General features: G+C 59.9%; 1 protein-coding gene across 14 annotated transcripts; it reads left to right on the top strand.

Moving 5' to 3' along the window:
- The first annotated feature begins 1,274 nt into the window (after positions 1–1,274).
- Positions 1,275–20,404, top strand: TRIM28 (tripartite motif containing 28). Of its 14 annotated transcripts, none has more exons than XM_080636476.1 (17): positions 1,275–2,241; positions 6,142–6,254; positions 7,271–7,403; positions 9,478–9,607; positions 12,646–12,762; positions 14,137–14,251; positions 14,349–14,495; positions 15,240–15,354; positions 15,434–15,501; positions 15,587–15,797; positions 15,881–15,923; positions 18,433–18,622; positions 18,922–19,127; positions 19,620–19,716; positions 19,788–19,862; positions 19,937–20,071; positions 20,145–20,404. In XM_080636476.1, exons 1-17 carry the CDS (start codon positions 1,395–1,397, stop codon positions 20,319–20,321), a joined length of 2,919 nt encoding a protein of 972 aa, XP_080492602.1. In that variant the 5' UTR covers positions 1,275–1,394; the 3' UTR covers positions 20,322–20,404. The 14 variants fall into 14 exon arrangements, 10 of the variants coding, with proteins under 10 accessions (XP_080492602.1, XP_080492606.1, XP_080492608.1 ...); XM_080636480.1 differs by having other exon boundaries at positions 15,884–15,923; XR_013958625.1 differs by lacking the exon at positions 15,881–15,923 and having other exon boundaries at positions 20,145–20,275.
- Positions 20,405–20,689: the final 285 nt, after the last annotated feature.

A 20,689-nucleotide genomic window follows, 5' to 3' on the forward strand; every position in this document is an offset into this window, starting at 1 on the left:
CACCTTGACGCCATTGACGCCATTGACACCATTGACACCATTGACACCATTGACGCCCTTGACACCATTGACGCCCTTGACACCATTGACACCTTGACGTCATTGACACCTTGACACCATTGACACCTTGACGTCATTGACACCTTGACGCCATTGACACCTTGACGCCATTGACGCCGTTGACACCATTGACACCATTGATGCCGTTGACACCGCCTCGACCCCACCATTACCATTGACACCATTGATGCCATTGACACCTTGACGCCATTGACATCGCCTCGACCCCACCATTACCATTGACACCATTGACACCATTGACGCCATTGACACCTCGACGCCATTGACATCACCTCGACCCCACCATTACCATTGACACCATCGTCACCATTGATGCCATTGACACCATTGACGCCATTGACACCTTGACACCATTGACACCTTGACGCCATTGACGCCATTGACATCGCCTCAACCCCACCATTACAATTGACACCATTGACACCATTGACGCCATTGACACCATTGACGCCATTGACACCTTGACACCATTGACGCCATTGACCCCATTGACACCCATTGACACCTTGACGCCATTGACGCCATTGACACCATTGACACCTTGACACCATTGACACCCATTGACACCTTGACACCATTGACGCCATTGACACCATTGACACCTTGACACCATTGACACCCATTGACACCTTGACGCCATTGACGCCATTGACACCCATTGACGCCATTGACACCATTGACACCATTGACACCTTGACGCCATTGACACCATTGACATCATTGACACCATTGACGCCATTGACACCCATTGACACCATTGACACCATTGACACCATTGACACCATTGACACCTTGACGCTATTGACACCATTGGCACCATTGACACCATTGACGCCATTGACACCCATTGACACCATTGACACCATTGACGCCATTGACACCTTGACACCATTGACGCCATTGACACCATTGACGCCATTGACACCTTGACACCATTGACGCCATTGACACCATTGACACCCATTGACACCTTGACGCCATTGACGCCATTGACACCCATTGACACCATTGACACCCATTGACACCTTGACGCCATTGACGCCATTGACACCCATTGACGCCATTGACACCATTGACACCTTGACGCCATTGACGCCATTGACACCCATTGACGCCATTGACACCATTGACACCATTGACACCTTGACGCCATTGACGCCATTGACACCCATTGACACCATTGACACCTTGACGCCATTGACGCCATTGACATCGCCTCAACCCCACCATTACCACTGACACCATCGACGCCATTGACGCCATTGACATCGCCTGGACGTCTCCCCCGGCACCCCGTTGACGCCGCCGTCGCCATGGCGGCCGTGTCGGAGCCCGTGCACTACATCCACCTGCAGAACTTCAGCCGCTCGCTCCTGGAGACCCTCAACGGGCAGCGCTCGCGCGGCGCCTTCTGCGACGTCACCGTGCGCATCCGCGAGGCCTCGCTGCGCGCCCACCGCTGCGTCCTGGCCGCCGGCAGCCCCTTCTTCCACGACAAGCTCCTCTTGGGCCACTCGGCCATCGAGGTGCCGCCGGTGGTGCCCAGCGGCGCCGTGCGCCAGTTGGTGGAGTTCATGTACAGCGGGTGCCTGGTGGTGGCCCAGTCAGAGGCCTTGCACATCCTCACCGCCGCCTCCATCCTCCAGATCAAGACCGTCATCGACGAGTGCACCCAAATCATCTCCCAGAGCCGGGCGCCCAAAGGGGGGCCCATAGGGCACAAGGGGACGGCAACGCCGGAGCCGGCGCCGAGCTGCCATAGCCGCAAACAACGGCAACCGCTGCGCCTGCAGCTGCCCCTCAAGGAGGAGGAGGAGGACGAGGAAGAGGAGGAGGAAGAGGAGGAGGAAGCCTTCGCCCCAACGCCTTTCGCCGCCGAGGAGCCGCCGTTGTTCGGCGCCGGCGAGGGCTTCGCCGACCCCTTCCTGCCGCCGTGGCCTGGGGATGAAGGGGAGGCACCGGCACCCCCGGGACCCGGTCTGGGCTTCGCGGCGCCGGTACCGGAGGGGCCACCGGAGGGGACGCGAGGAGGGAGCGCGGGCACCGGGGGGGCCCAGGCCGGGCCCTCGCGTGGCCCCGAGGGCGCCTTCCAGTGCGGGCACTGCCAGAAGAGCTTCAGCTCCCGCAAGAACTACACCAAGCACATGTTCATCCACTCAGGTTAGGGGGGCAATGGGGGCATGGGGAGGGATGGGGGCATGGGGGGCAATGGGGGCATGGGGGGCAATGGGGGCATGGGGAGGGATGGGGGCATGGGGGGCAATGGGGACATGGGGGACATGGGGAGGGATGGGGGCATGGGGGGCAATGGGGGCATGGGGAGGGATGGGGGCATGGGGGACAATGGGGGCATGGGGGGCAATGGGGGCATGGGGGGCAATGGGGGCATAGGGGACAATGGAGACATGGGGGGCAATGGAGACATGGGGGGCAATGGGGGCATGGGGGACAATGGGGGCATGGGGGGCAATGGGGGCATAGGGGACAATGGAGACATGGGGGGCAATGGGGGCATGGGGGGCAATGGGGGCATGGGGAGGGATGGGAGCACAGGGAAGGGACGTGACCCTGCATTGCCCCCTATTGCTCCATTGACCCATACTGCTGCCCATTGCCCAGGATGGATCCATATTACCCTATACAGCTCCATATGGACCCATACTGCCCCCCTTACCCCATACTGGTCCATATTGACCCATATTGCTCCATTGCCCCCTACTGCTCCCCATTGCCCCACGGCCCAGGCTGAGGCCGCGCGTGCCCTTGCAGGGGAGAAGCCCCACCAGTGCTCGGTGTGCTGGCGCTCCTTCTCGCTGCGGGACTACCTGCTCAAGCACATGGTGACGCACACGGGCGTGCGGGCCTTCCAGTGCGGCCTCTGCGCCAAGCGCTTCACGCAGAAGAGCTCCCTCAACGTGCACATGCGCACGCACCGCCCCGGCCGCTTCCCCTGCGCGCTCTGCCCCAAGGCCTTCTCCCACCGCACCCTCCTGGAGCGCCACGGCGCCGCCAGCCACCCCGCGGCACCCGGCACGCCGCTGCCGGCACCAATGGGGCCCTCGGCGTCACTGGGGTCAACAGCAGCGCTGGGGGCAGCAATGGGGTCAGCATTGGGGCCGTCGGCGTCATTGGGGTCAACAGCATCATTGGGGTCAGCAATGGGGTCAACAGCAGCTTTGGGGGCAGCAATGGGGCCATCGGCATCGTTGGGGTCAGCGTTAGGGCCGTCAGCATCATTGGGGTCAACAGCGCCATTGGGGTCAGCATTGGGGCCGTCGGCATCATTGGGGTCAGCGCTGGGGTCAACGGCAGCGTTGGGGTCAGCAATGGGGCCATCGGTGTCATTGGGGTCAACAGCATCATTGGGGTCATCAATGGGGGTCTCAGCATCATTGGGGTCAACAGCATCATTGGGGTCATCAGTGGGGGTCCCAGCATCATTGGGGTCAACAGCGCCATTGGGGTCATCAATGGGGGTCCCAGCATCATTGGGGTCAACAGCGCCATTGGGGTCATCAATGGGGGTCCCAGCATCATTGGGGTCAACAGCATCATTGGGGTCATCAATGGGGGTCCCAGCATCATTGGGGTCAACAGCATCATTGGGGTCATCAATGGGGGTCCCAGCATCATTGGGGTCAACAGCATCATTGGGGTCATCAATGGGGGTGTCAGCATCATTGGGGTCAACAGCGCCATTGGGGTCATCAATGGGGGTCCCAGCATCATTGGGGTCAACAGCATCATTGGGGTCATCAATGGGGGTCCCAGCATCATTGGGGTCATCAATGGGGGTCCCAGCATCATTGGGGTCAACAGTGCCATTGGGGTCATCAATGGGGGTCTCAGTATCATTGGGGTCAACAGCATCATTGGGGTCATCAATGGGGGTCCCAGCATCATTGGGGTCAACAGTGCCATTGGGGTCATCAATGGGGGTCTCAGCATCATTGGGGTCAACAGCATCATTGGGGTCATCAATGGGGGTCCCAGCATCATTGGGGTCAACAGTGCCATTGGGGTCATCAATGGGGGTCTCAGCATCATTGGGGTCAACAGCATCATTGGGGTCAGCACTGGGGGTCCCAGCATCATTGGGGTCATCAATGGGGTCAACAGCACCACTGGGGCCACCGCTGGGGCCAACGGCATCATTGGGGCCATCAACATCATTGGGGTCACCATTGGGGCCGTCAGCATCATTGGGGTCACCATTGGGGCCACCATTGGGGCCGTCAGCATCATTGGGGTCACCACTGGGGCCATCATTGGGGCCACCAGCACCATTGGGGCCACCGTCAGCCCCGTTGGGCCCCCCAGCAGCCCCGGGGCCCCCAGCGGGTGCTGAGCCTTGCGGTGCCAGCCCTGCTCGCACAGCCTGAGGCTGCTCCATAGGGATGGGGTGGGATGGGGAGCACCCAAGCCCCGCTGTTGATGATGTGGATGGAGGTGAAGGGCTCCCAGCCTGGTGTCCCCTCCCCATTGAGGGGGCTTTGGGGTGGCACCGGGCTTGGGGACAACCAAGACACGGCCTTGGAGCTCTCTGTTTGTGCTGTCTTTGTCATTTGGGGCCCTATGAATGGGTGGTGGGGACCAATGGGAGCACCCCATGGGACCCCCCCAGGTCTTGGTGGAGCCAATGGGACCCAAGAAGGGGTTGGAGGAGCCAATGAGCATCCCCCATGGGTCTTTGGGTTGATGATGGGCACCAATCAGGTCCATGCAATGGGAATGGTCCAGCGGGATGCTCGTGGGGACGTGGAGGTGGGCATCGCCTGATTGCTCCTCTCTATTGGATCCCAAATGGATCCCTGGCATTGCCAATTCCCTTCCCGGTCTCCTCTCATTGGATGGCCCAAAGGCCTCCGGGATCCAATTGGAGGTGGAGCTCCAGGATGAGGCTGGGTTGGAGCAAGGACCCCTCATGGGATGGAGGGAGCCGGGAATGCCGCTGGGATTCCAGCCCTGGAGCTCCTCAATGGGAGGACCCCGCATGAATGGAACCCGCTTGGGTCCCGCGGTGCCGAGCGGGGCTGAGGCTGATTGGCTGGGCGAGGTGTCATTCACAGCCTTAACCCCGCCTCCCCTATGCTGATTGGATCAGCGCTGCCTTCACTTCACGTTGATTGGCCCAGCGTCAGCCCGCCCTTCGGGGCGCAAGCCGACGTTCAGCCTCCCAGCCGGGGCGGAGGCGGAAGAAGCTTATTGGATCCTCGCGCTGTCACTCTGCGCGCTCCCCACGCCTATTGGCTCACCGCCACATAGCCCCGCCCACCGAGCCGGCCGAGGGTGTGCGGCGGGGAGGCGGGACAAAGCCTTTCCCCTTCACACCCCTTTGGCTGTCTGCGCTGTCAATCATCCCTAATCCCCGCCCTCCCTTCTCACGGCGCGCTCTGATTGGCTGCCTCTGAGGGGGGGGCGTGTCCGCCGCGCCGCCCGGGCTCTGTGTGGTGGGGGGCCGCGGCCGCCATGTCGGCTCCGGTGGGGAAGAGCGGGGCCGGGCCCGGGCCGGACTCGGCGGAGCTCCTGGAGCGCTGCGGGGGCTGCCGGGAGCGGCTGCGGCCGGAGCGGGAACCGCGGCTCCTCCCGTGCCTGCACTCGCTCTGCCGGGGCTGCCTGCGGCCGGCGCCCGGGGGAACCGGTGAGGGGCGGTGGGAGAGGGGCCTGGAGGCCGTGAGCGGGGCCTGGAGAGGGGAATGGGGCCGTGGGGCTGGGAATGGGGCCGGGAATGGGGGCCTGGAGTCATGGAGCTGGGAATGGGGCGTTGGAGCCGGTAATGGGGCCCTGAAGCCGGGAATGGGACTGTGGTGTCATGGAGCAGGGAATGGGGCCATGGAAGTGGGAATGGGGGCATGGAAGTGGGAATGGGGGCATGGAGGTGGGAATGGGGCCATGGAGGTGGGAATGGGGCCATGGAGGTGAGAGTGGGGCCTTGGAGGTGGGAATGGGGCCATGGAGGTGGGAATGGGGCCATGGAGGTGGGAATGGGGCCCTGCAGTCATGGAGCCGGGAATGGGCTCCCCGCAGCCATGGGGTGACCGGGCCGTGTCCCCCGCGCAGGCCTGGAGTGCCCCATCTGCCGCAGCCAGTGCCGGCCGCAGGACGTGGTGGAGAACTACTTCCTATGGGACAGCAGCGGCGAGCCCGCGCCCGCCGGCCAGGGAGCCAGCCAGGTGCAGCGCTAGAGCCGTTATTAGGGCCTCATTAGGGCTTAATTAGTGCGGCATTAGTGCATTGGTATTAGTGCGTTAGCAGAGCATTCTTAGTGTGTAATTAGTGAATTATTAGTGCCTCATTAGTGCCTCAGTATTGTTTAATTAGGGTATCATTAGCACGTTTCTAGTGCGTTGTCATTAGTGTGTTATTGGTGCGTTATTAGTGTATTATTAGAGCGTTATTAGTGTGTTATTAGAGCGGTATTAGTGTGTAATTAATGCATTATTAATGCATTATTAGTGCGTAATTAGTGAATTATTAGTGCCTCATTATTGTTTAATTAGGGTATTATTAGGACATTGGTGCGTTATTAGAGTGTTGTTAGTATGTAATTAATGCATTGTTAATGCATTATTAGCGTGTAATTAGTGCGTTATTAAAGCGTTATTAGAGCGCTATTAGTGTGTAATTAGTGCATTATTAAAGAGGTATTAGTAATTAATGTGTTGTTATTAGTGCCACGTTAGTGCTTAATTAGGGTATTGTTAGTATGTAATTAGCGCATTATTACTGCTTCATTAGTGCAGTCATTAGCGCGACCTTAGTGCTTCATTAGTCGTTAGTGCTTTATTAGTGCTTTATGTTAGTGACTTATTAGTGCGTTATTAATTACTCAATCGTTAGTGCTTTATGAGGGCTTCATTAGCGTGTCATTTATTAGCCGCTGATTCATTAGTACTTTATTCACTGGTGTTATCAATTAGTGCCTTTTTTATTGGTGCATTATTAGTGCGCTATTAGCATATTATTAGCACTTTATTAGTGCGTTATTAGTGCCTTATTAGTGCTTTAGTAGTGCTTTATTAGTGCTCCATTAGGATGTCATTTATTAGCGCTTTATTAGTGCATAATTAGTGCATTATTAGTGGTTCATTGGCATCTCATTCCCTAGCACCTCATTCGTTAGTGCCTTATTTATTAGCCCGTTATTAGCCTGTTATTAGTGCTAATAATTAGGTCTTACACCCCCCAGTGCTGCACGAGCTGCGAGGACAACGCGGCGGCCACCAGTTACTGCGTGGAGTGCTCGGAGCCGCTGTGCGGGACCTGCGTGGAGGCTCACCAGCGCGTCAAGTACACCAAGGACCACACCGTGCGCGCCATGGGTGCGCGCCCGCATCGCCCTCGCTGTCCCCTTGGTGCCTCCTTAGTGTCCCCTTGGTGTCCCCTTGGTGCCTCCTTAGTGTCCCCTTAGTGTCCCCTTAGTGCCTCCTCAGTGCCCCTATGGTATCCCATTGGTGCCTCCTCAGTGTCCCTATGGTACCCCCTTAGTGTCCCTATGGTGTCTCCTCAGTGTCCCCTTGGTGTCCCCTTAGTGCCTCCTTAGTGTCGCTATGGTCTTCCCTTAGTGTCCCCTTAGTGTCCCTACAGTGTCCCTATGGTACCCCCTTAGTGTCCCCATGGTACCCCCTTAGTGTCCCCATGGTACCCCCTTAGTGTCCCTATGGTGTCTCCTCAGTGTCCCTATGGTACCCCCTTAGTGTCCCTATGGTGTCTCCTCAGTGTCCCTATGGTACCCCCTTAGTGTCCCTATGGTGTCTCCTCAGTGTCCCTATGGTACCCCCTTAGTGTCCCTATGGTGTCTCCTCAGTGTCCCTATGGTACCCCCTTAGTGTCCCTATGGTGTCTCCTCAGTGTCCCTATGGTACCCCCTTAGTGTCCCTATGGTGTCTCCTCAGTGTCCCTATGGTACCCCCTTAGTGTCCCTATGGTGTCTCCTCGGTGTCCCTATGGTACCCCCTTAGTGTCCCTATGGTGTCTCCTCAGTGTCCCTATGGTACCCCCTTAGTGTCCCTATGGTGTCTCCTCGGTGTCCCTATGGTACCCCCTTAGTGTCCCTATGGTGTCTCCTCGGTGTCCCTATGGTGTCCCCTTAGTGCCTCCTCGGTGTCCCTATGGTACCCCCTTAGTGTTCCTATGGTGTCCCCTTAGTGCCTCCTCGGTGTCCCTATGGTATCCCATTGGTGCCTCCTCAGTGTCCCTATGGTACCCCCTTAGTGTCCCTATGGTGTCTCCTCAGTGTCCCTATGGTACCCCCTTAGTGTCCCTATGGTGTCTCCTCAGTGTCCCTATGGTACCCCCTTAGTGTCCCTATGGTGTCTCCTCAGTGTCCCTATGGTACCCCCTTAGTGTCCCTATGGTGTCTCCTCAGTGTCCCTATGGTACCCCCTTAGTGTCCCTATGGTGTCTCCTCGGTGTCCCTATGGTACCCCCTTAGTGTCCCTATGGTGTCTCCTCGGTGTCCCTATGGTGTCCCCTTAGTGTCCCTATGGTGTCCCCTTAGTGCCTCCTCAGTGTCCCTATGGTACCCCCTTAGTGTCCCTATGGTGTCTCCTCAGTGTCCCTATGGTACCCCCTTAGTGTCCCTATGGTGTCTCCTCAGTGTCCCTATGGTACCCCCTTAGTGTCCCTATGGTGTCTCCTCGGTGTCCCTATGGTACCCCCTTAGTGTCCCTATGGTGTCTCCTCGGTGTCCCTATGGTGTCCCCTTAGTGTCCCTATGGTGTCCCCTTAGTGCCTCCTCAGTGTCCCTATGGTGTCCCCTTAGTGTTCCTATGGTGTCCCCTTAGTGTTCCTATGGTGTCCCCTTAGTGCCTCCTCGGTGTTCCTATGGTGTCCCCTTAGTGTTCCTATGGTGTCCCCTTAGTGCCTCCTCGGTGTTCCTATGGTGTCCCCTTAGTGTTCCTATGGTGTCCCCTTAGTGTCCCTACAGTGTCCCTATGGTACCCCCGTAGTGTGCCTATGGTGCTCCCTTAGTGCCTCCTTGGTGTCCCTATGGTACCCCCGTAGTGTTCCTATGGTGTCCCCTTAGTGCCTCCTCAGTGTCCCTATGGTACCCCCTTAGTGTTCCTATGGTGTCCCCTTAGTGTCCCTACAGTGTCCCTATGGTACCCCCGTAGTGTGCCTATGGTGCCCCCTTAGTGCCTCCTTGGTGTCCCTATGGTACCCCCGTAGTGTTCCTATGGTGCCCCCTTAGTGCCTCCTTGGTGTCCCTATGGTACCCCCGTAGTGTGCCTATGGTGCCCCCTTAGTGCCTCCTTGGTGTCCCTTAGTGCCACCATGACGTCACATTTTGCCCCCCCCTTCTGCCGCGCCGCATGCCATGGGGCAGTGATGATGCCATCACAGTGACATCACGATGACATCAGCATGACGTCACACCTCCCCCCCCCGTTGCAGGCAGCGGGCGCGCGGCGGAGCGGACCCTATTCTGCCCGGTGCACAAGCAGGAGCCGCTGGTGCTGTTCTGTGACACGTGCGAGGCGCTGACGTGCCGGGACTGCCAGCTCAGCACCCACCAGGACCACCAGTGAGTCCCGCAGGGCGCCTCGTTAGGCCCGTAAGCAATTAACGCCCTCGTTAGCCCTTAGACCAGGTGCCTCCGGGGTCTGTAAGCGGTAATGGTGAAGCTCAGCCCCTAATTAAGGTGATTAATCAGTTATTCAGGTGATTAATTGGGTATTAAAGTGATTAATGAGTGATTGGACTGATTAATTAGCTAATTAGTTATTAAACTGATTAGTTGTTGAACTGATAATTAGTTACTAAATTGTTTAGTTATTGGACTGATTCATTATTAAGCAGATTAATTAGTTATTGATTAGTTACTAGTGGGATTAGTTGTTGAACTGGTTAATTATTGAACTGAGTTATTAAGTTGATTAATTAGCTAGTGAGCTGATTAATTATTAAATGGATTAATTATTGAGCTGATTACTCAGTTACGAAGCTGATTAGTTGTTGAGCTGATTAGTTATTAAACACATTAATTACGTATTAAATTGATTAATTGTTAAAGGGATTATTTAGTTGTTGAACTGGCTAATTAGTTGTGGAATTAATTAGGTATTAAGTTGATTAATTATTGAGCTGATTAGTTATTAAACTGATTATGGAACTGATTGGTTAGTTACTAAGCTGTTTAGTTACATGTTAAACTGATTAATTAGTTATTAAATTGATTACTTAGTTACTGAACTGATTAATTAGGCATCAAATTGATCAGTTATTGAACTGATTTAGTTATTAAATGGATTGGTTAGTTGCTAAAGTGTTTCATTAACTATGGAATTATTGAGTTGATTAGTTATTAAATTGATTGGCTATTAATTTGATTAGTCATTAAGTTGATTGGGGATGGAGGTGATCATTGGTTATTAATCTCATTGGTTACTTACTGATAGGAAACAGGAAGCTCTCAGTTGTTGGGTAACCACCGCGAGGCTGGACCCTGGGGGGGGGGGGGGGGGGAGTTCAATTGGGCTCTCACCTCATTAATTACTCATTAATGAGCTCGTTAATTAGAGCCTTGCTTGGAGGGGCGTCAATTGCTTTAAGGTCCTGGAAGTCCCCTTTCTCCCCCCCCCTTTCTCCCCCCCCTTTCTCCCCCCCCCTTTCTCCCCCCCCCTTTCTCCCCCCCCCTTTCTCCCCCCCCCTTTCTCCCCCCCCTTTCTCCCCCCCCTTTCTCCCCCCCCTTTCTCCCCCCCCTTTCTCCCCCCCCTTCTCCCCCCTCTTTCTCCCCCCCCTTTCTCCCCCCCCTTTCTCCCCCCCCTTCTCCCCCCCCTTTCTCCCCCCCCTTCTCCCCCCCCTTTCTCCCCCCCCTTTCTCCCCCCCCCTTCTCCCCCCCCTTTCTCCCCCCCCCTTTCTCCCCCCCTTCTCCCCCCCCTTTCTCCCCCCCCTTTCTCCCCCCCCTTTCTCCCCCCCCTTTCTCCCCCCCCTTTCTCCCCCCCCTTTCTCCCCCCCCTTTCTCCCCCCCCTTTCTCCCCCCCCTTTCTCCCCCCCCTTTCTCCCCCCCCTTTCTCCCCCCCCTTTCTCCCCCCCCTTTCTCCCCCCCCTTTCTCCCCCCCCTTTCTCCCCCCCCTTTCTCCCCCCCCTTTCTCCCCCCCCTTTCTCCCCCCCCTTTCTCCCCCCCCTTTCTCCCCCCCTTTCTCCCCCCCCTTTCTCCCCTCCCCCCTTTCTCCTCCCCCCTTTCTCCCCCCCCCTTTCTCCCCCCCCCTTTCTCCCCCCCCCTTCTCCCCCCCCTTTCTCCCCCCCCTTTCTCCCCCCCCTTTCTCCCCCCCCTTTCTCCTCCCCCTTTCTCCCCCCCCTTTCTCCCCCCCCTTTCTCCCCCCCCTTTCTCCCCCCCCTTTCTCCCCCCCCTTTCTCCCCCCCTTTCTCCCCCCCTTTCTCCCCCCTTCTCCCCCCCCTTTCTCCCCCCCCTTTCTCCCCCCCCCTTTCTCCCCCCCCTTTCTCCCCCCCCTTTCTCCCCCCCCTTTCTCCCCCCCCTTTCTCCCCCCCCTTTCTCCCCCCCCTTTCTCCCCCCCCCTTCTCCCCCCCCTTCTCCCCCCCTTTCTCCCCCCCCTTTCTCCCCCCCCTTTCTCCCCCCCCTTTCTCCCCCCCCTTTCTCCCCCCCTTTCTCCCCCTTTCTCCCCCCCCTTTCTCCCCCCCCTTTCTCCCCCCCCTTTCTCCCCCCCTTTCTCCCCCCTTCTCCCCCCCCTTTCTCCCCCCCCTTTCTCCCCCCCCTTTCTCCCCCCCCTTTCTCCCCCCCCTTTCTCCCCCCCCTTTCTCCCCCCCCTTTCTCCCCCCCCTTTCTCCCCCCCCTTTCTCCCCCCCCTTTCTCCCCCCCCTTTCTCCCCCCCCCTTTCTCCCCCCCCTTTCTCCCCCCCCTTCTCCCCCCCCCTTCTCCCCCCCCTTTCTCCCCCCCCTTTCTCCCCCCCCTTTCTCCCCCCCCTTTCTCCCCCCCCCTTTCTCCCCCCCCTTTCTCCCCCCCTTTCTCCCCCCCCTTTCTCCCCCCCCCTTTCTCCCCCCCCTTTCTCCCCCCCTTTCTCCCCCCCCTTTCTCCCCCCCCTTTCTCCCCCCCCTTCTCCCCCCCCTTTCTCCCCCCCCTTTCTCCCCCCCCTTTCTCCCCCCCCTTTCTCCCCCCCCTTTCTCCCCCCCCTTTCTCCCCCCCCTTTCTCCCCCCCCTTTCTCCCCCCCCTTTCTCCCCCCCCTTTCTCCATCCCCTCCCCCCCTTCCCCCCCTTCCCCCCCTTCCCCCCCTTCCCCCCCTTCCCCCCCCTTCCCCCCCATCCCCCCCCTTCCCCCCCATCCCCCCCCTTCCCCCCCCTTTCTCCCCCTTCTCCCCCATCCCCCCCCTTCCCCCCCATCCCCCCCCTTCCCCCCCCACCCCCCCCTTCTCCCCCCACCCCCCCCTTCCCCCCCCCTTCCCCCCCCCCTTCCCCCCCCTTCCCCCTATTTCCCCCCCATTTCCCCCCCTTTCCCCCCTTCTTTCCCCCCCCCCCCCCTTCCCCCCACTGCCCCCCCCCCCGGGCTGCCCCTGTCCCTGCCGTGCTTCGCAGCCCCCATGGGTGCTCTCTGTCCCCCCCCGCAGGTACCAGTTCCTGGAGGAGGCCGGCCGGAGCCAGCGGCAGCTGCTGCTGGGGCTGCTCAAGCGCCTGGGGGACAAGCAGGCGGCCCTGCAGCGCTCGGCCCGCGAAGTGCGCACCTTGTACGTGCCTTCCCGAGCCCCATAGGAGGGGATCCGGCCCCATAGGAGGAGATCCAGCCCCATAGGAGGGGATCCGGCCCCATAGGAGGAGATCCGGCCCCATGGGAGGGGATCCTGCCCCATGGGAGGGGATCCGGCCCCATAGGAGGGGATCCGGCCCCATGGGAGGGGATCCGGCCCCATAGGAGGAGATCCAGCCCCATGGGAGGGGATCCGGCCCCATAGGAGGGGATCCGGCCCCATAGGAGGGGATCCGGCCCCATAGGAGGAGATCCGGCCCCATGGGAGGGGATCCGGCCCCATGGTAGGGGATCCGGCCCCATAGGAGGGGATCCGGCCCCAAAGGAGGAGATCCTGCCCCATTGGAGGGGATCCGGCCCCATAGGAGGGGATCCGGCCCCATAGGAGGAGATCCAGCCCCATAGGAGGGGATCCAGCCCCATAGGAGGGGATCCGGCCCCATAGGAGGAGATCCTGCCCCATGGTAGGGGATCCGGCCCCATGGTAGGGGATCCGGCCCCAAAGGAGGGGATCCGGCCCCATAGGAGGGGATCCTGCCCCATGGGAGGGGATCCGGCCCCATAGGAGGGGATCCGGCCCCATAGGAGGGGATCTGGCCCCACAGAAGGGGATCCGGCCCCATAGGAGGGGATCCTGCCCCATAGGAGGGGATCCGGCCCCAAAGGAGGGGATCCTGCCCCACAGGAGGGGATCCTGCCCCATAGGATGGGATCCTGCCCCGTAGGAGGGGATCCGGCCCCAAAGGAGGGGATCCTGCCCCGTAGGAGGGGATCCTGCCCCGTAGGAGGGGATCCTGCCCCGTAGGAGGGGATCCTGCCCCATAGGAGGAGATCCGGCCCCATAGGAGGAGATCCGGCCCCGTAGGAGGGGATCCAGCCCCGTAGGAGGGGATCCAGCCCCATAGGAGGGGATCCAGCCCCATAGGAGGGGATCCTGCCCCATAGGAGGGGATCCAGCCCCACGGGAGGGGATCCAGCCCCATAGGAGTGGATCCGACCTCATAGAATGGGATCCAACCCCATAGAGGAGGGGATCTGACCCCATAGGGGAGTATGTGTCCCCCCATAGAGGGGGGATCTGACCCCATGGAGGGGGATGTCTGTCCCCATAGAGTGGTATCTGACCCCATAGGATGGGATCCGACCCCATAGAAGGGGGTATCTGCCACCAGAAAGGGCTTATCTGACCCCATAGGAGGGGATTTACCCCCATAGGGGAGTATATGACCCCATAGGGGGGTGTTATGTGCCCCACGGGGAGGACTTGTCTGCCCCTATGGGGGGGTTGATCTGCCCCCATGGGGGGGTATCTGAGCCCTTGCGGGAGGTCCCATCCTGCTCCGTGCCCCCCCAGCATGCGGCGCGTGGCCGAGGTGCAGAAGCGGGTGCAGGTGGAGGTCAAGGTCGCCATCCTGCAGATCATGAAGGAGCTCAACAAGCGGGGCCGGGTGCTGGTCAGCGATGCCCAGGTCAGTGGCGGGAACCCATAACCCCCCCGTTTTACCCCCCCATCCCCATGGCTGGGTGCTGAGGGGCTCTCTGGGTCCCCCCTGCTCCCCATTGCAGCGGGTGACCGAGGGGCAGCAGGAGAAGCTGGAGCAGCAGCATTGGGCCATGACCAAGCTGCAGCAGCAGCAGGAGCACATCCTGCGCTTCACCTCCTGGGCGCTGGAGAGGGACAACAGCGCTGCCCTGCTGCTCTGCAGGAGGCTGGTGAGGAGCTGAGCCCCCCAACCCCATCCCGACCTCATCCTGACCCATCCCGACCCCATCCCACCCCATCCAACCCCATCCCACCCCATCCAAACCCCATCCCGACCTCATCCCGACCCCATCCCACCCCATCCAAACCCCATCCAACCCCATCCCGACCTCATCCCGACCCATCCCACCCCATCCCAAACCATCTCGACCCCATCCCGACCCCATCCCGACCCATCCCGACCCATCCCGACCCCATCCCGATCCATCCCGACCCAATCCTGACCCATCCCAAACCATCCCAACCCCATCCCACCCCATCCCAAACCATCCCAACCCCATCCCACCCCATCCCAAACCATCCCAACCCCATCCCACCCCATCCCAACCCCATCCAACCCCATCCCGACCTCATCCAATCCCACCCCATCCCACCCCATCCCAACCCCATCCCACCCCATCCCAACCCCATCCAACCCCATCCCAACCCCATCCCACCCCATCCCAACCCCATCCCCACCCCATCCCAACCCCATCCCAACCCATCCCGACCCCATCCCACCCCCATCCCACCCCATCCCAACCCCATCCCACCCCATCCCGACCCCATCCCACCCCCATCCCACCCCATCCCAACCCCATCCCACCCCATCCCGACCCCATCCCACCCCCATCCCAACCCCCCCCCCGAACCCCCCCATCCTTCCCTTGGGATGCCCCCCCCCCATTGTCACAACTCCTTTGTCCCCCCCCCAGATCTGCCTCCAGCTCCAAGACGCTCTCAAGGCCATGGTGGAGCCTGTGGAGCCTCAGGGGGATATGAAATTCCAATGGGATCCCAGCGCCTGGACCAGGAGCGCCGAGAGCTTCGGTGAGACCCTTGTTGGGGGGGGGGGGCAGCACCCATTGGGGGCACCCTGGACCCCCCCATTGACTCCCCCCCATCGCAGGCACCATCGTATCGGAGCGGAGCCTCCCCCCTCCAGCCCTCAGCCCCCACGGCCCTGGCGCCTCACAGGTACCTCTATGGGGGGGGTTTGGGGGGTTCAGCACCCATGGGTGCCCCCCTCCTTGACCCCCACCCCCTTATCTATCCCCTGCAGGGTGCCCCCCAAGCCATGGTGGTGAGCAAAGGGCAGCCCAGCCCCGTGGTGCAAAGCAGCTCTGCCCCCCCCAATGGGGCTGAGGAGGGGCTGGGGGGGCCCCCCCCAATTGAGGTGCCCCTTGAGGGGGGGCAGGGTTTGGGCTGCCCCAACCTGTCCCCCCCCCACCTTTACCCTGAGATGGCCGAGAGCGGTGGGGACACGGAGCTGGGTGAGTTGGGGGGGGATACATGGGGGGGGGCACAAAAGGGGGGGGCACAGGGGGAGGAAGGCTCCTGATGGGGGTTTCTTCAGCAGCCAATGGCCCCCCCGAAGCTGCTGGCACCAGAAGGAAGAGGTGAGTGGGGGGGGGCCCTTGGCCTTGTCCCTGTGTCCCTATAGGTGACAGTGATGCCATGTCCCTATAGGGGACCCTGTCTCCATATCCCTATAGGTGACCCCATATCCTTATAGGTGATTCTGTATCCCTGTAGATGACCCCCTGTCCCTATAGGTGTCAGTGACCCCATGTCCCTGTAGGAGACCCCCTGTCCCTATAGGTGTCAGTGACCCCATGTCCCTGTAGGAGACCCCCTGTCTCTATAGGTGTCAGTGACCCCATGTCCCTGTAGGAGACCCCCTGTCTCTATAGGTGTCAGTGACCCCATGTCCCTATAGGAGATCCCTGTCTCTATAGGTGTCAGTGACCCCATGTCCCTGTAGGAGACCCCCTGTCTCTATAGGTGTCAGTGACCCCATGTCCCTATAGGAGACCCCCTGTCCCTATAGGTGTCAGTGACCTCATGTCCCTATAGGAGATCCCTGTCTCTATAGGTGTCAGTGACCCCATGTCCCTGTAGGAGACCCCCTGTCTCTATAGGTGTCAGTGACCCCATGTCCCTATAGGAGATCCCTGTCTCTATAGGTGTCAGTGACCCCATGTCCCTATAGGAGATCCCTGTCTCTATAGGTGTCAGTGACCCCATGTCCCTATAGGAGATCCCTGTCCCTATAGGTGTCAGTGACCTCATGTCCCTATAGGAGATCCCTGTCTCTATAGGTGTCAGTGACCCCATGTCCCTATAGGAGATCCCTGTCTCTATAGGTGTCAGTGACCCCATGTCCCTATAGGAGATCCCTGTCTCTATAGGTGTCAGTGACCCCATGTCCCTATAGGAGACCCCCTGTCCCTATAGGTGTCAGTGACCCCATGTCCCTATAGGAGACCCCCTGTCCCTATAGGTGTCAGTGACCCCATGTCCCTATAGGAGACCCCCTGTCCCTATAGGTGTCAGTGACCCCATGTCCCTATAGGTGTCAGTGACCCCATGTCCCTACAGGTGACCCCCTGTCCCTATAGGTGTCAGTGACCCCATGTCCCTATAGGTGACCCCTGTCCCTATAGGTGTCAGTGACCCCATGTCCCTACAGGTGACCCCATGTCCCTATAGGTGTCAGTGACCCCATGTCCCTGTAGGAGACCCCCTGTCCCTATAGGTGTCAGTGACCCCATGTCGCTATAGGTGACCCCTGTCCCTATAGGTGTCAGTGACCCCATGTCCCTATAGGAGACCCCCTGTCCCTATAGGTGTCAGTGACCCCATGTCCCTATAGGTGTCAGTGACCCCATGTCCCTATAGGTGACCCCCTGTCCCTATAGGTGTCAGTGACCCCATGTCCCTGTAGGAGACCCCCTGTCCCTATAGGTGTCAGTGACCCCATGTCCCTATAGGAGACCCCCTGTCCCTATAGGTGTCAGTGACCCCATGTCCCTATAGGAGACCCCCTGTCCCTATAGGTGTCAGTGACCCCATGTCCCTATAGGAGATCCCTGTCTCTATAGGTGTCAGTGACCCCATGTCCCTATAGGAGATCCCTGTCTCTATAGGTGTCAGTGACCCCATGTCCCTATAGGAGACCCCCTGTCCCTATAGGTGTCAGTGACCCCATGTCCCTATAGGAGACCCCCTGTCCCTATAGGTGTCAGTGACCCCATGTCCCTGTAGGAGACCCCCTGTCCCTATAGGTGTCAGTGACCCCATGTCCCTATAGGAGACCCCCTGTCCCTATAGGTGTCAGTGACCCCATGTCCCTATAGGTGACCCCTGTCCCTATAGGTGTCAGTGACCCCATGTCCCTATAGGAGACCCCCTGTCCCTATAGGTGTCAGTGACCCCATGTCCCTATAGGAGACCCCCTGTCCCTATAGGTGTCAGTGACCCCATTTCCCTGTAGGAGACCCCCTGTCCCTATAGGTGTCAGTGACCCCATGTCCCTATAGGTGTCAGTGACCCCATGTCCCTATAGGTGACCCCCTGTCCCTATAGGTGTCAGTGACCCCATGTCCCTATAGGTGACCCCTGTCTCTATAGGTGTCAGTGACCCCATGTCCCTACAGGTGACCCCATGTCCCTATAGGTGTCAGTGACCCCATGTCCCTATAGGTGACCCCTGTCCCTATAGGTGTCAGTGACCCCATGTCCCTATAGGAGACCCCCTGTCCCTATAGGTGTCAGTGACCCCATGTCCCTGTAGGAGACCCCCTGTCCCTATAGGTGTCAGTGACCCCATGTCCCTATAGGTGTCAGTGACCCCATGTCCCTATAGGTGACCCCCTGTCCCTATAGGTGTCAGTGACCCCATGTCCCTGTAGGAGACCCCCTGTCCCTATAGGTGTCAGTGACCCCATGTCCCTATAGGTATCAGTGACCCCATGTCCCTATAGGAGACCCCCTGTCCCTATAGGTGTCAGTGACCCCATGTCCCTGTAGGAGACCCCCTGTCCCTATAGGTGTCAGTGACCCCATGTCGCTATAGGTGACCCTATATCCCTATAGGTGACCCCCTGCCTCCCTCTCCCCCCCCAGGAGCTGCCCCGTGCCCTGCCCGCTGCTGCGCAAGGTGCCCCGGGTGCGCCTGGAGCGCCTGGAGCTGGGCCTGGAGCTGGGAGCGGCGCCGGTCCCGGTTTTCCGGGTGCTGCCCGGAGCCTCCGCCCGGGAATTCAGCCTCATCGTCATCGAGCGCGGGCAGCCCCGCACCCCCCCCGCCGCCGTCAAGGTCCTCGTGCCCCCCTTATCCGAGCCCCCACATCCATCTCATCCCTGTCCCCATGTCCATCACCCCTGTCCCTGTGCCCCCAGTCATCCCCTTCTTGTCCCTGTTCCCCTTATCCCTGACTCCCCCCCTTATCCCTGTCCCGCCTTGTCCCTCTCCCCCTGTATTCCCCCCTTGGCCTTGTGCCCCTGTCTCCATCCCCCCCTTTTCCATGTCATTCCCACCCACGTCCATGCCCCCCTCCTTATCCTTGCCCCACATCCACCCCCTTGCCCCCATCTCACCCCCCACCCCCCTTGCAGGAGGAGCAGCCGGAGGACACGAAGCCTCTTCCCACCCATCCCAATGGGCCCCCGTCCTCGGAGCCGGGATGCATCCCGGGATCCATGCTGGGATCCGTGTCCTGCTGCCGCGTGTGCCGCCGCGCCGGGGCCGTGGTCATGTGCGACCGCTGCGAGCGCTGCTTCCACCTCGCCTGCCACCTGCCCGCCCTGCAGGAGGTGCCCAGGTACCGCGCATCCCGTGGGATCCAGTGGGATCCAATGGGATCACTTCCCTGCTGCTCTTTCCCAGTGGTCACTGTTCCCCCACTCTTCACTGCTTCCCCCCCTTCAGGATCCCTTTGGCATTGGGAGGGGTGTGGATCTCATCCCTTGGATCCTCTTGTTTCCCATGGGATCTCCCAATTCCTTGTGCCTCTTGAGGGATCCCTGGGATCTCACAGCCCGGCTCCCATAGATCCGCAGTGTGATCCCTGCAGATCCAGGCTCCTTATGGAGGATCCCTGTTGAGCCTAAACCCTGGGGGAGGCTCCTCCATCCCTGACCCTCCTGCATCCCTTGTAGCTTCCCTAGGGATCTACCCCCTGCTCCACAGGGAGAACCACCCCCCTCCACCGCGGATCCCACCCCTCCATCCTGGCCTTCCAGACCCCGATCCATGTGGGAATCCCTCTGAGGATCCCAATCCTGCTGATCCCTCCCTCCCCCTGCTCCCATAGCCCCGAGTGGAGGTGTTTGCTCTGCCAGGACCTGCCCCCCCCCAGCCAGGACCTCACCGAGGGGCCCCCTCAGAAGCTCTGCCCCTTGGACCAGCAGGTACATGGAGGGGGGTTGGACACCGGCAGGAGGGATCCATGGATCCTTTTGACCCCCCCCCCCGCCTTTAGAAGTGTGAGTCGGTGCTGCTGCAGCTGCTGTGCCACGAGCCCTGCCGGCCCTTCCATCGCCTCTCCAGCTCCACGGTGAGTCCCATGGCTCCGGGCTGCTTGGGGATCCATGGAGGGATCCATTCCAGCTGGGAATTCTCTTCCCATAGGATACCCCCGACCCCATTGACCTCACGTTGATCCGGGCCCGGCTGCAGGAGAAGCTGAGCCCCCATTACTGCAGCCCCGAGGAGTTCGCCCGGGATATCTGGAGGCTGCTGAGGCAATTCAGCTCCCAGAGCGAGGTGGGATCCTGGGATCCAGGCTGGGATTTAGGGAGGGATCCATCTTTTTCCTCACCCTTTTCCGCGTCCCCAGGATAAGGAGCACGTTCAGTCCGTCCTGGCCTTGCAAAGCTTCGTCGAGTCCCGGCTCAGCGCTGCCTTCGGTGATGGCAAGTTCTCAGCTGCCCAATTCCTTATGGAACCCCTTGTCCCTATGGATGATGCTCAAGGATCCCCGGCTCCCCCCGCTCCTGGTGCTGTGGGTCCCTGATGCCTTCCCATGGGAATTGGGTTTATCCCATTGTGGTGTCCATGTCTGTGTTACTTGGAGAAATAAAACCATTGTCGAGCCCCCATTGTCTCTTGGTGCCCCCCAAATTCCATCCTTTCCTTGGAGAAGGGCTGGAACGGGAGCTACTGGGATGATGCTGGGGGATGGAGCCGGTATGGCCCAAATGGGATAAGGGTCTGGTCCCCACAGGACCCCCCCCTCCACTTCCACCCTCAATCCAGGCTGGTGCGGAGGATGGGAAGAGCCGAGATGGGAGGTGGGAATTCCGGGAATAGCCGATACTTTCCGGTGAGGCACGAAGAGAGCGGTACCGGAAAGAGACGAAGTGTTCCGGAAGGAGCCGAAGC

The sequence above is a fragment of the Psittacula echo genome (assembly GCF_963264785.1).
Source record: "Psittacula echo genome assembly, chromosome: 34".
Classification (NCBI taxonomy): Eukaryota; Metazoa; Chordata; class Aves; order Psittaciformes; family Psittacidae; genus Psittacula; species Psittacula echo.

What these genes read in the sequence shown, in the direction of transcription:
- TRIM28 (XM_080636476.1), top strand. Translation starts at nt 1,395, where the DNA reads ATGGCGGCCGTGTCGGAGCCCGTGCACTACATCCACCTGCAGAACTTC. An exon ending in CAGGAGCGCCGAGAGCTTCG is followed by an intron (nt 15,355 to 15,433) that starts GTGAGACCCTTG and finishes CCCCCATCGCAG; the next exon opens with GCACCATCGTATCGGAGCGG. An exon ending in TCTGCCCCTTGGACCAGCAG is followed by an intron (nt 19,717 to 19,787) that starts GTACATGGAGGG and finishes CCCCGCCTTTAG; the next exon opens with AAGTGTGAGTCGGTGCTGCT.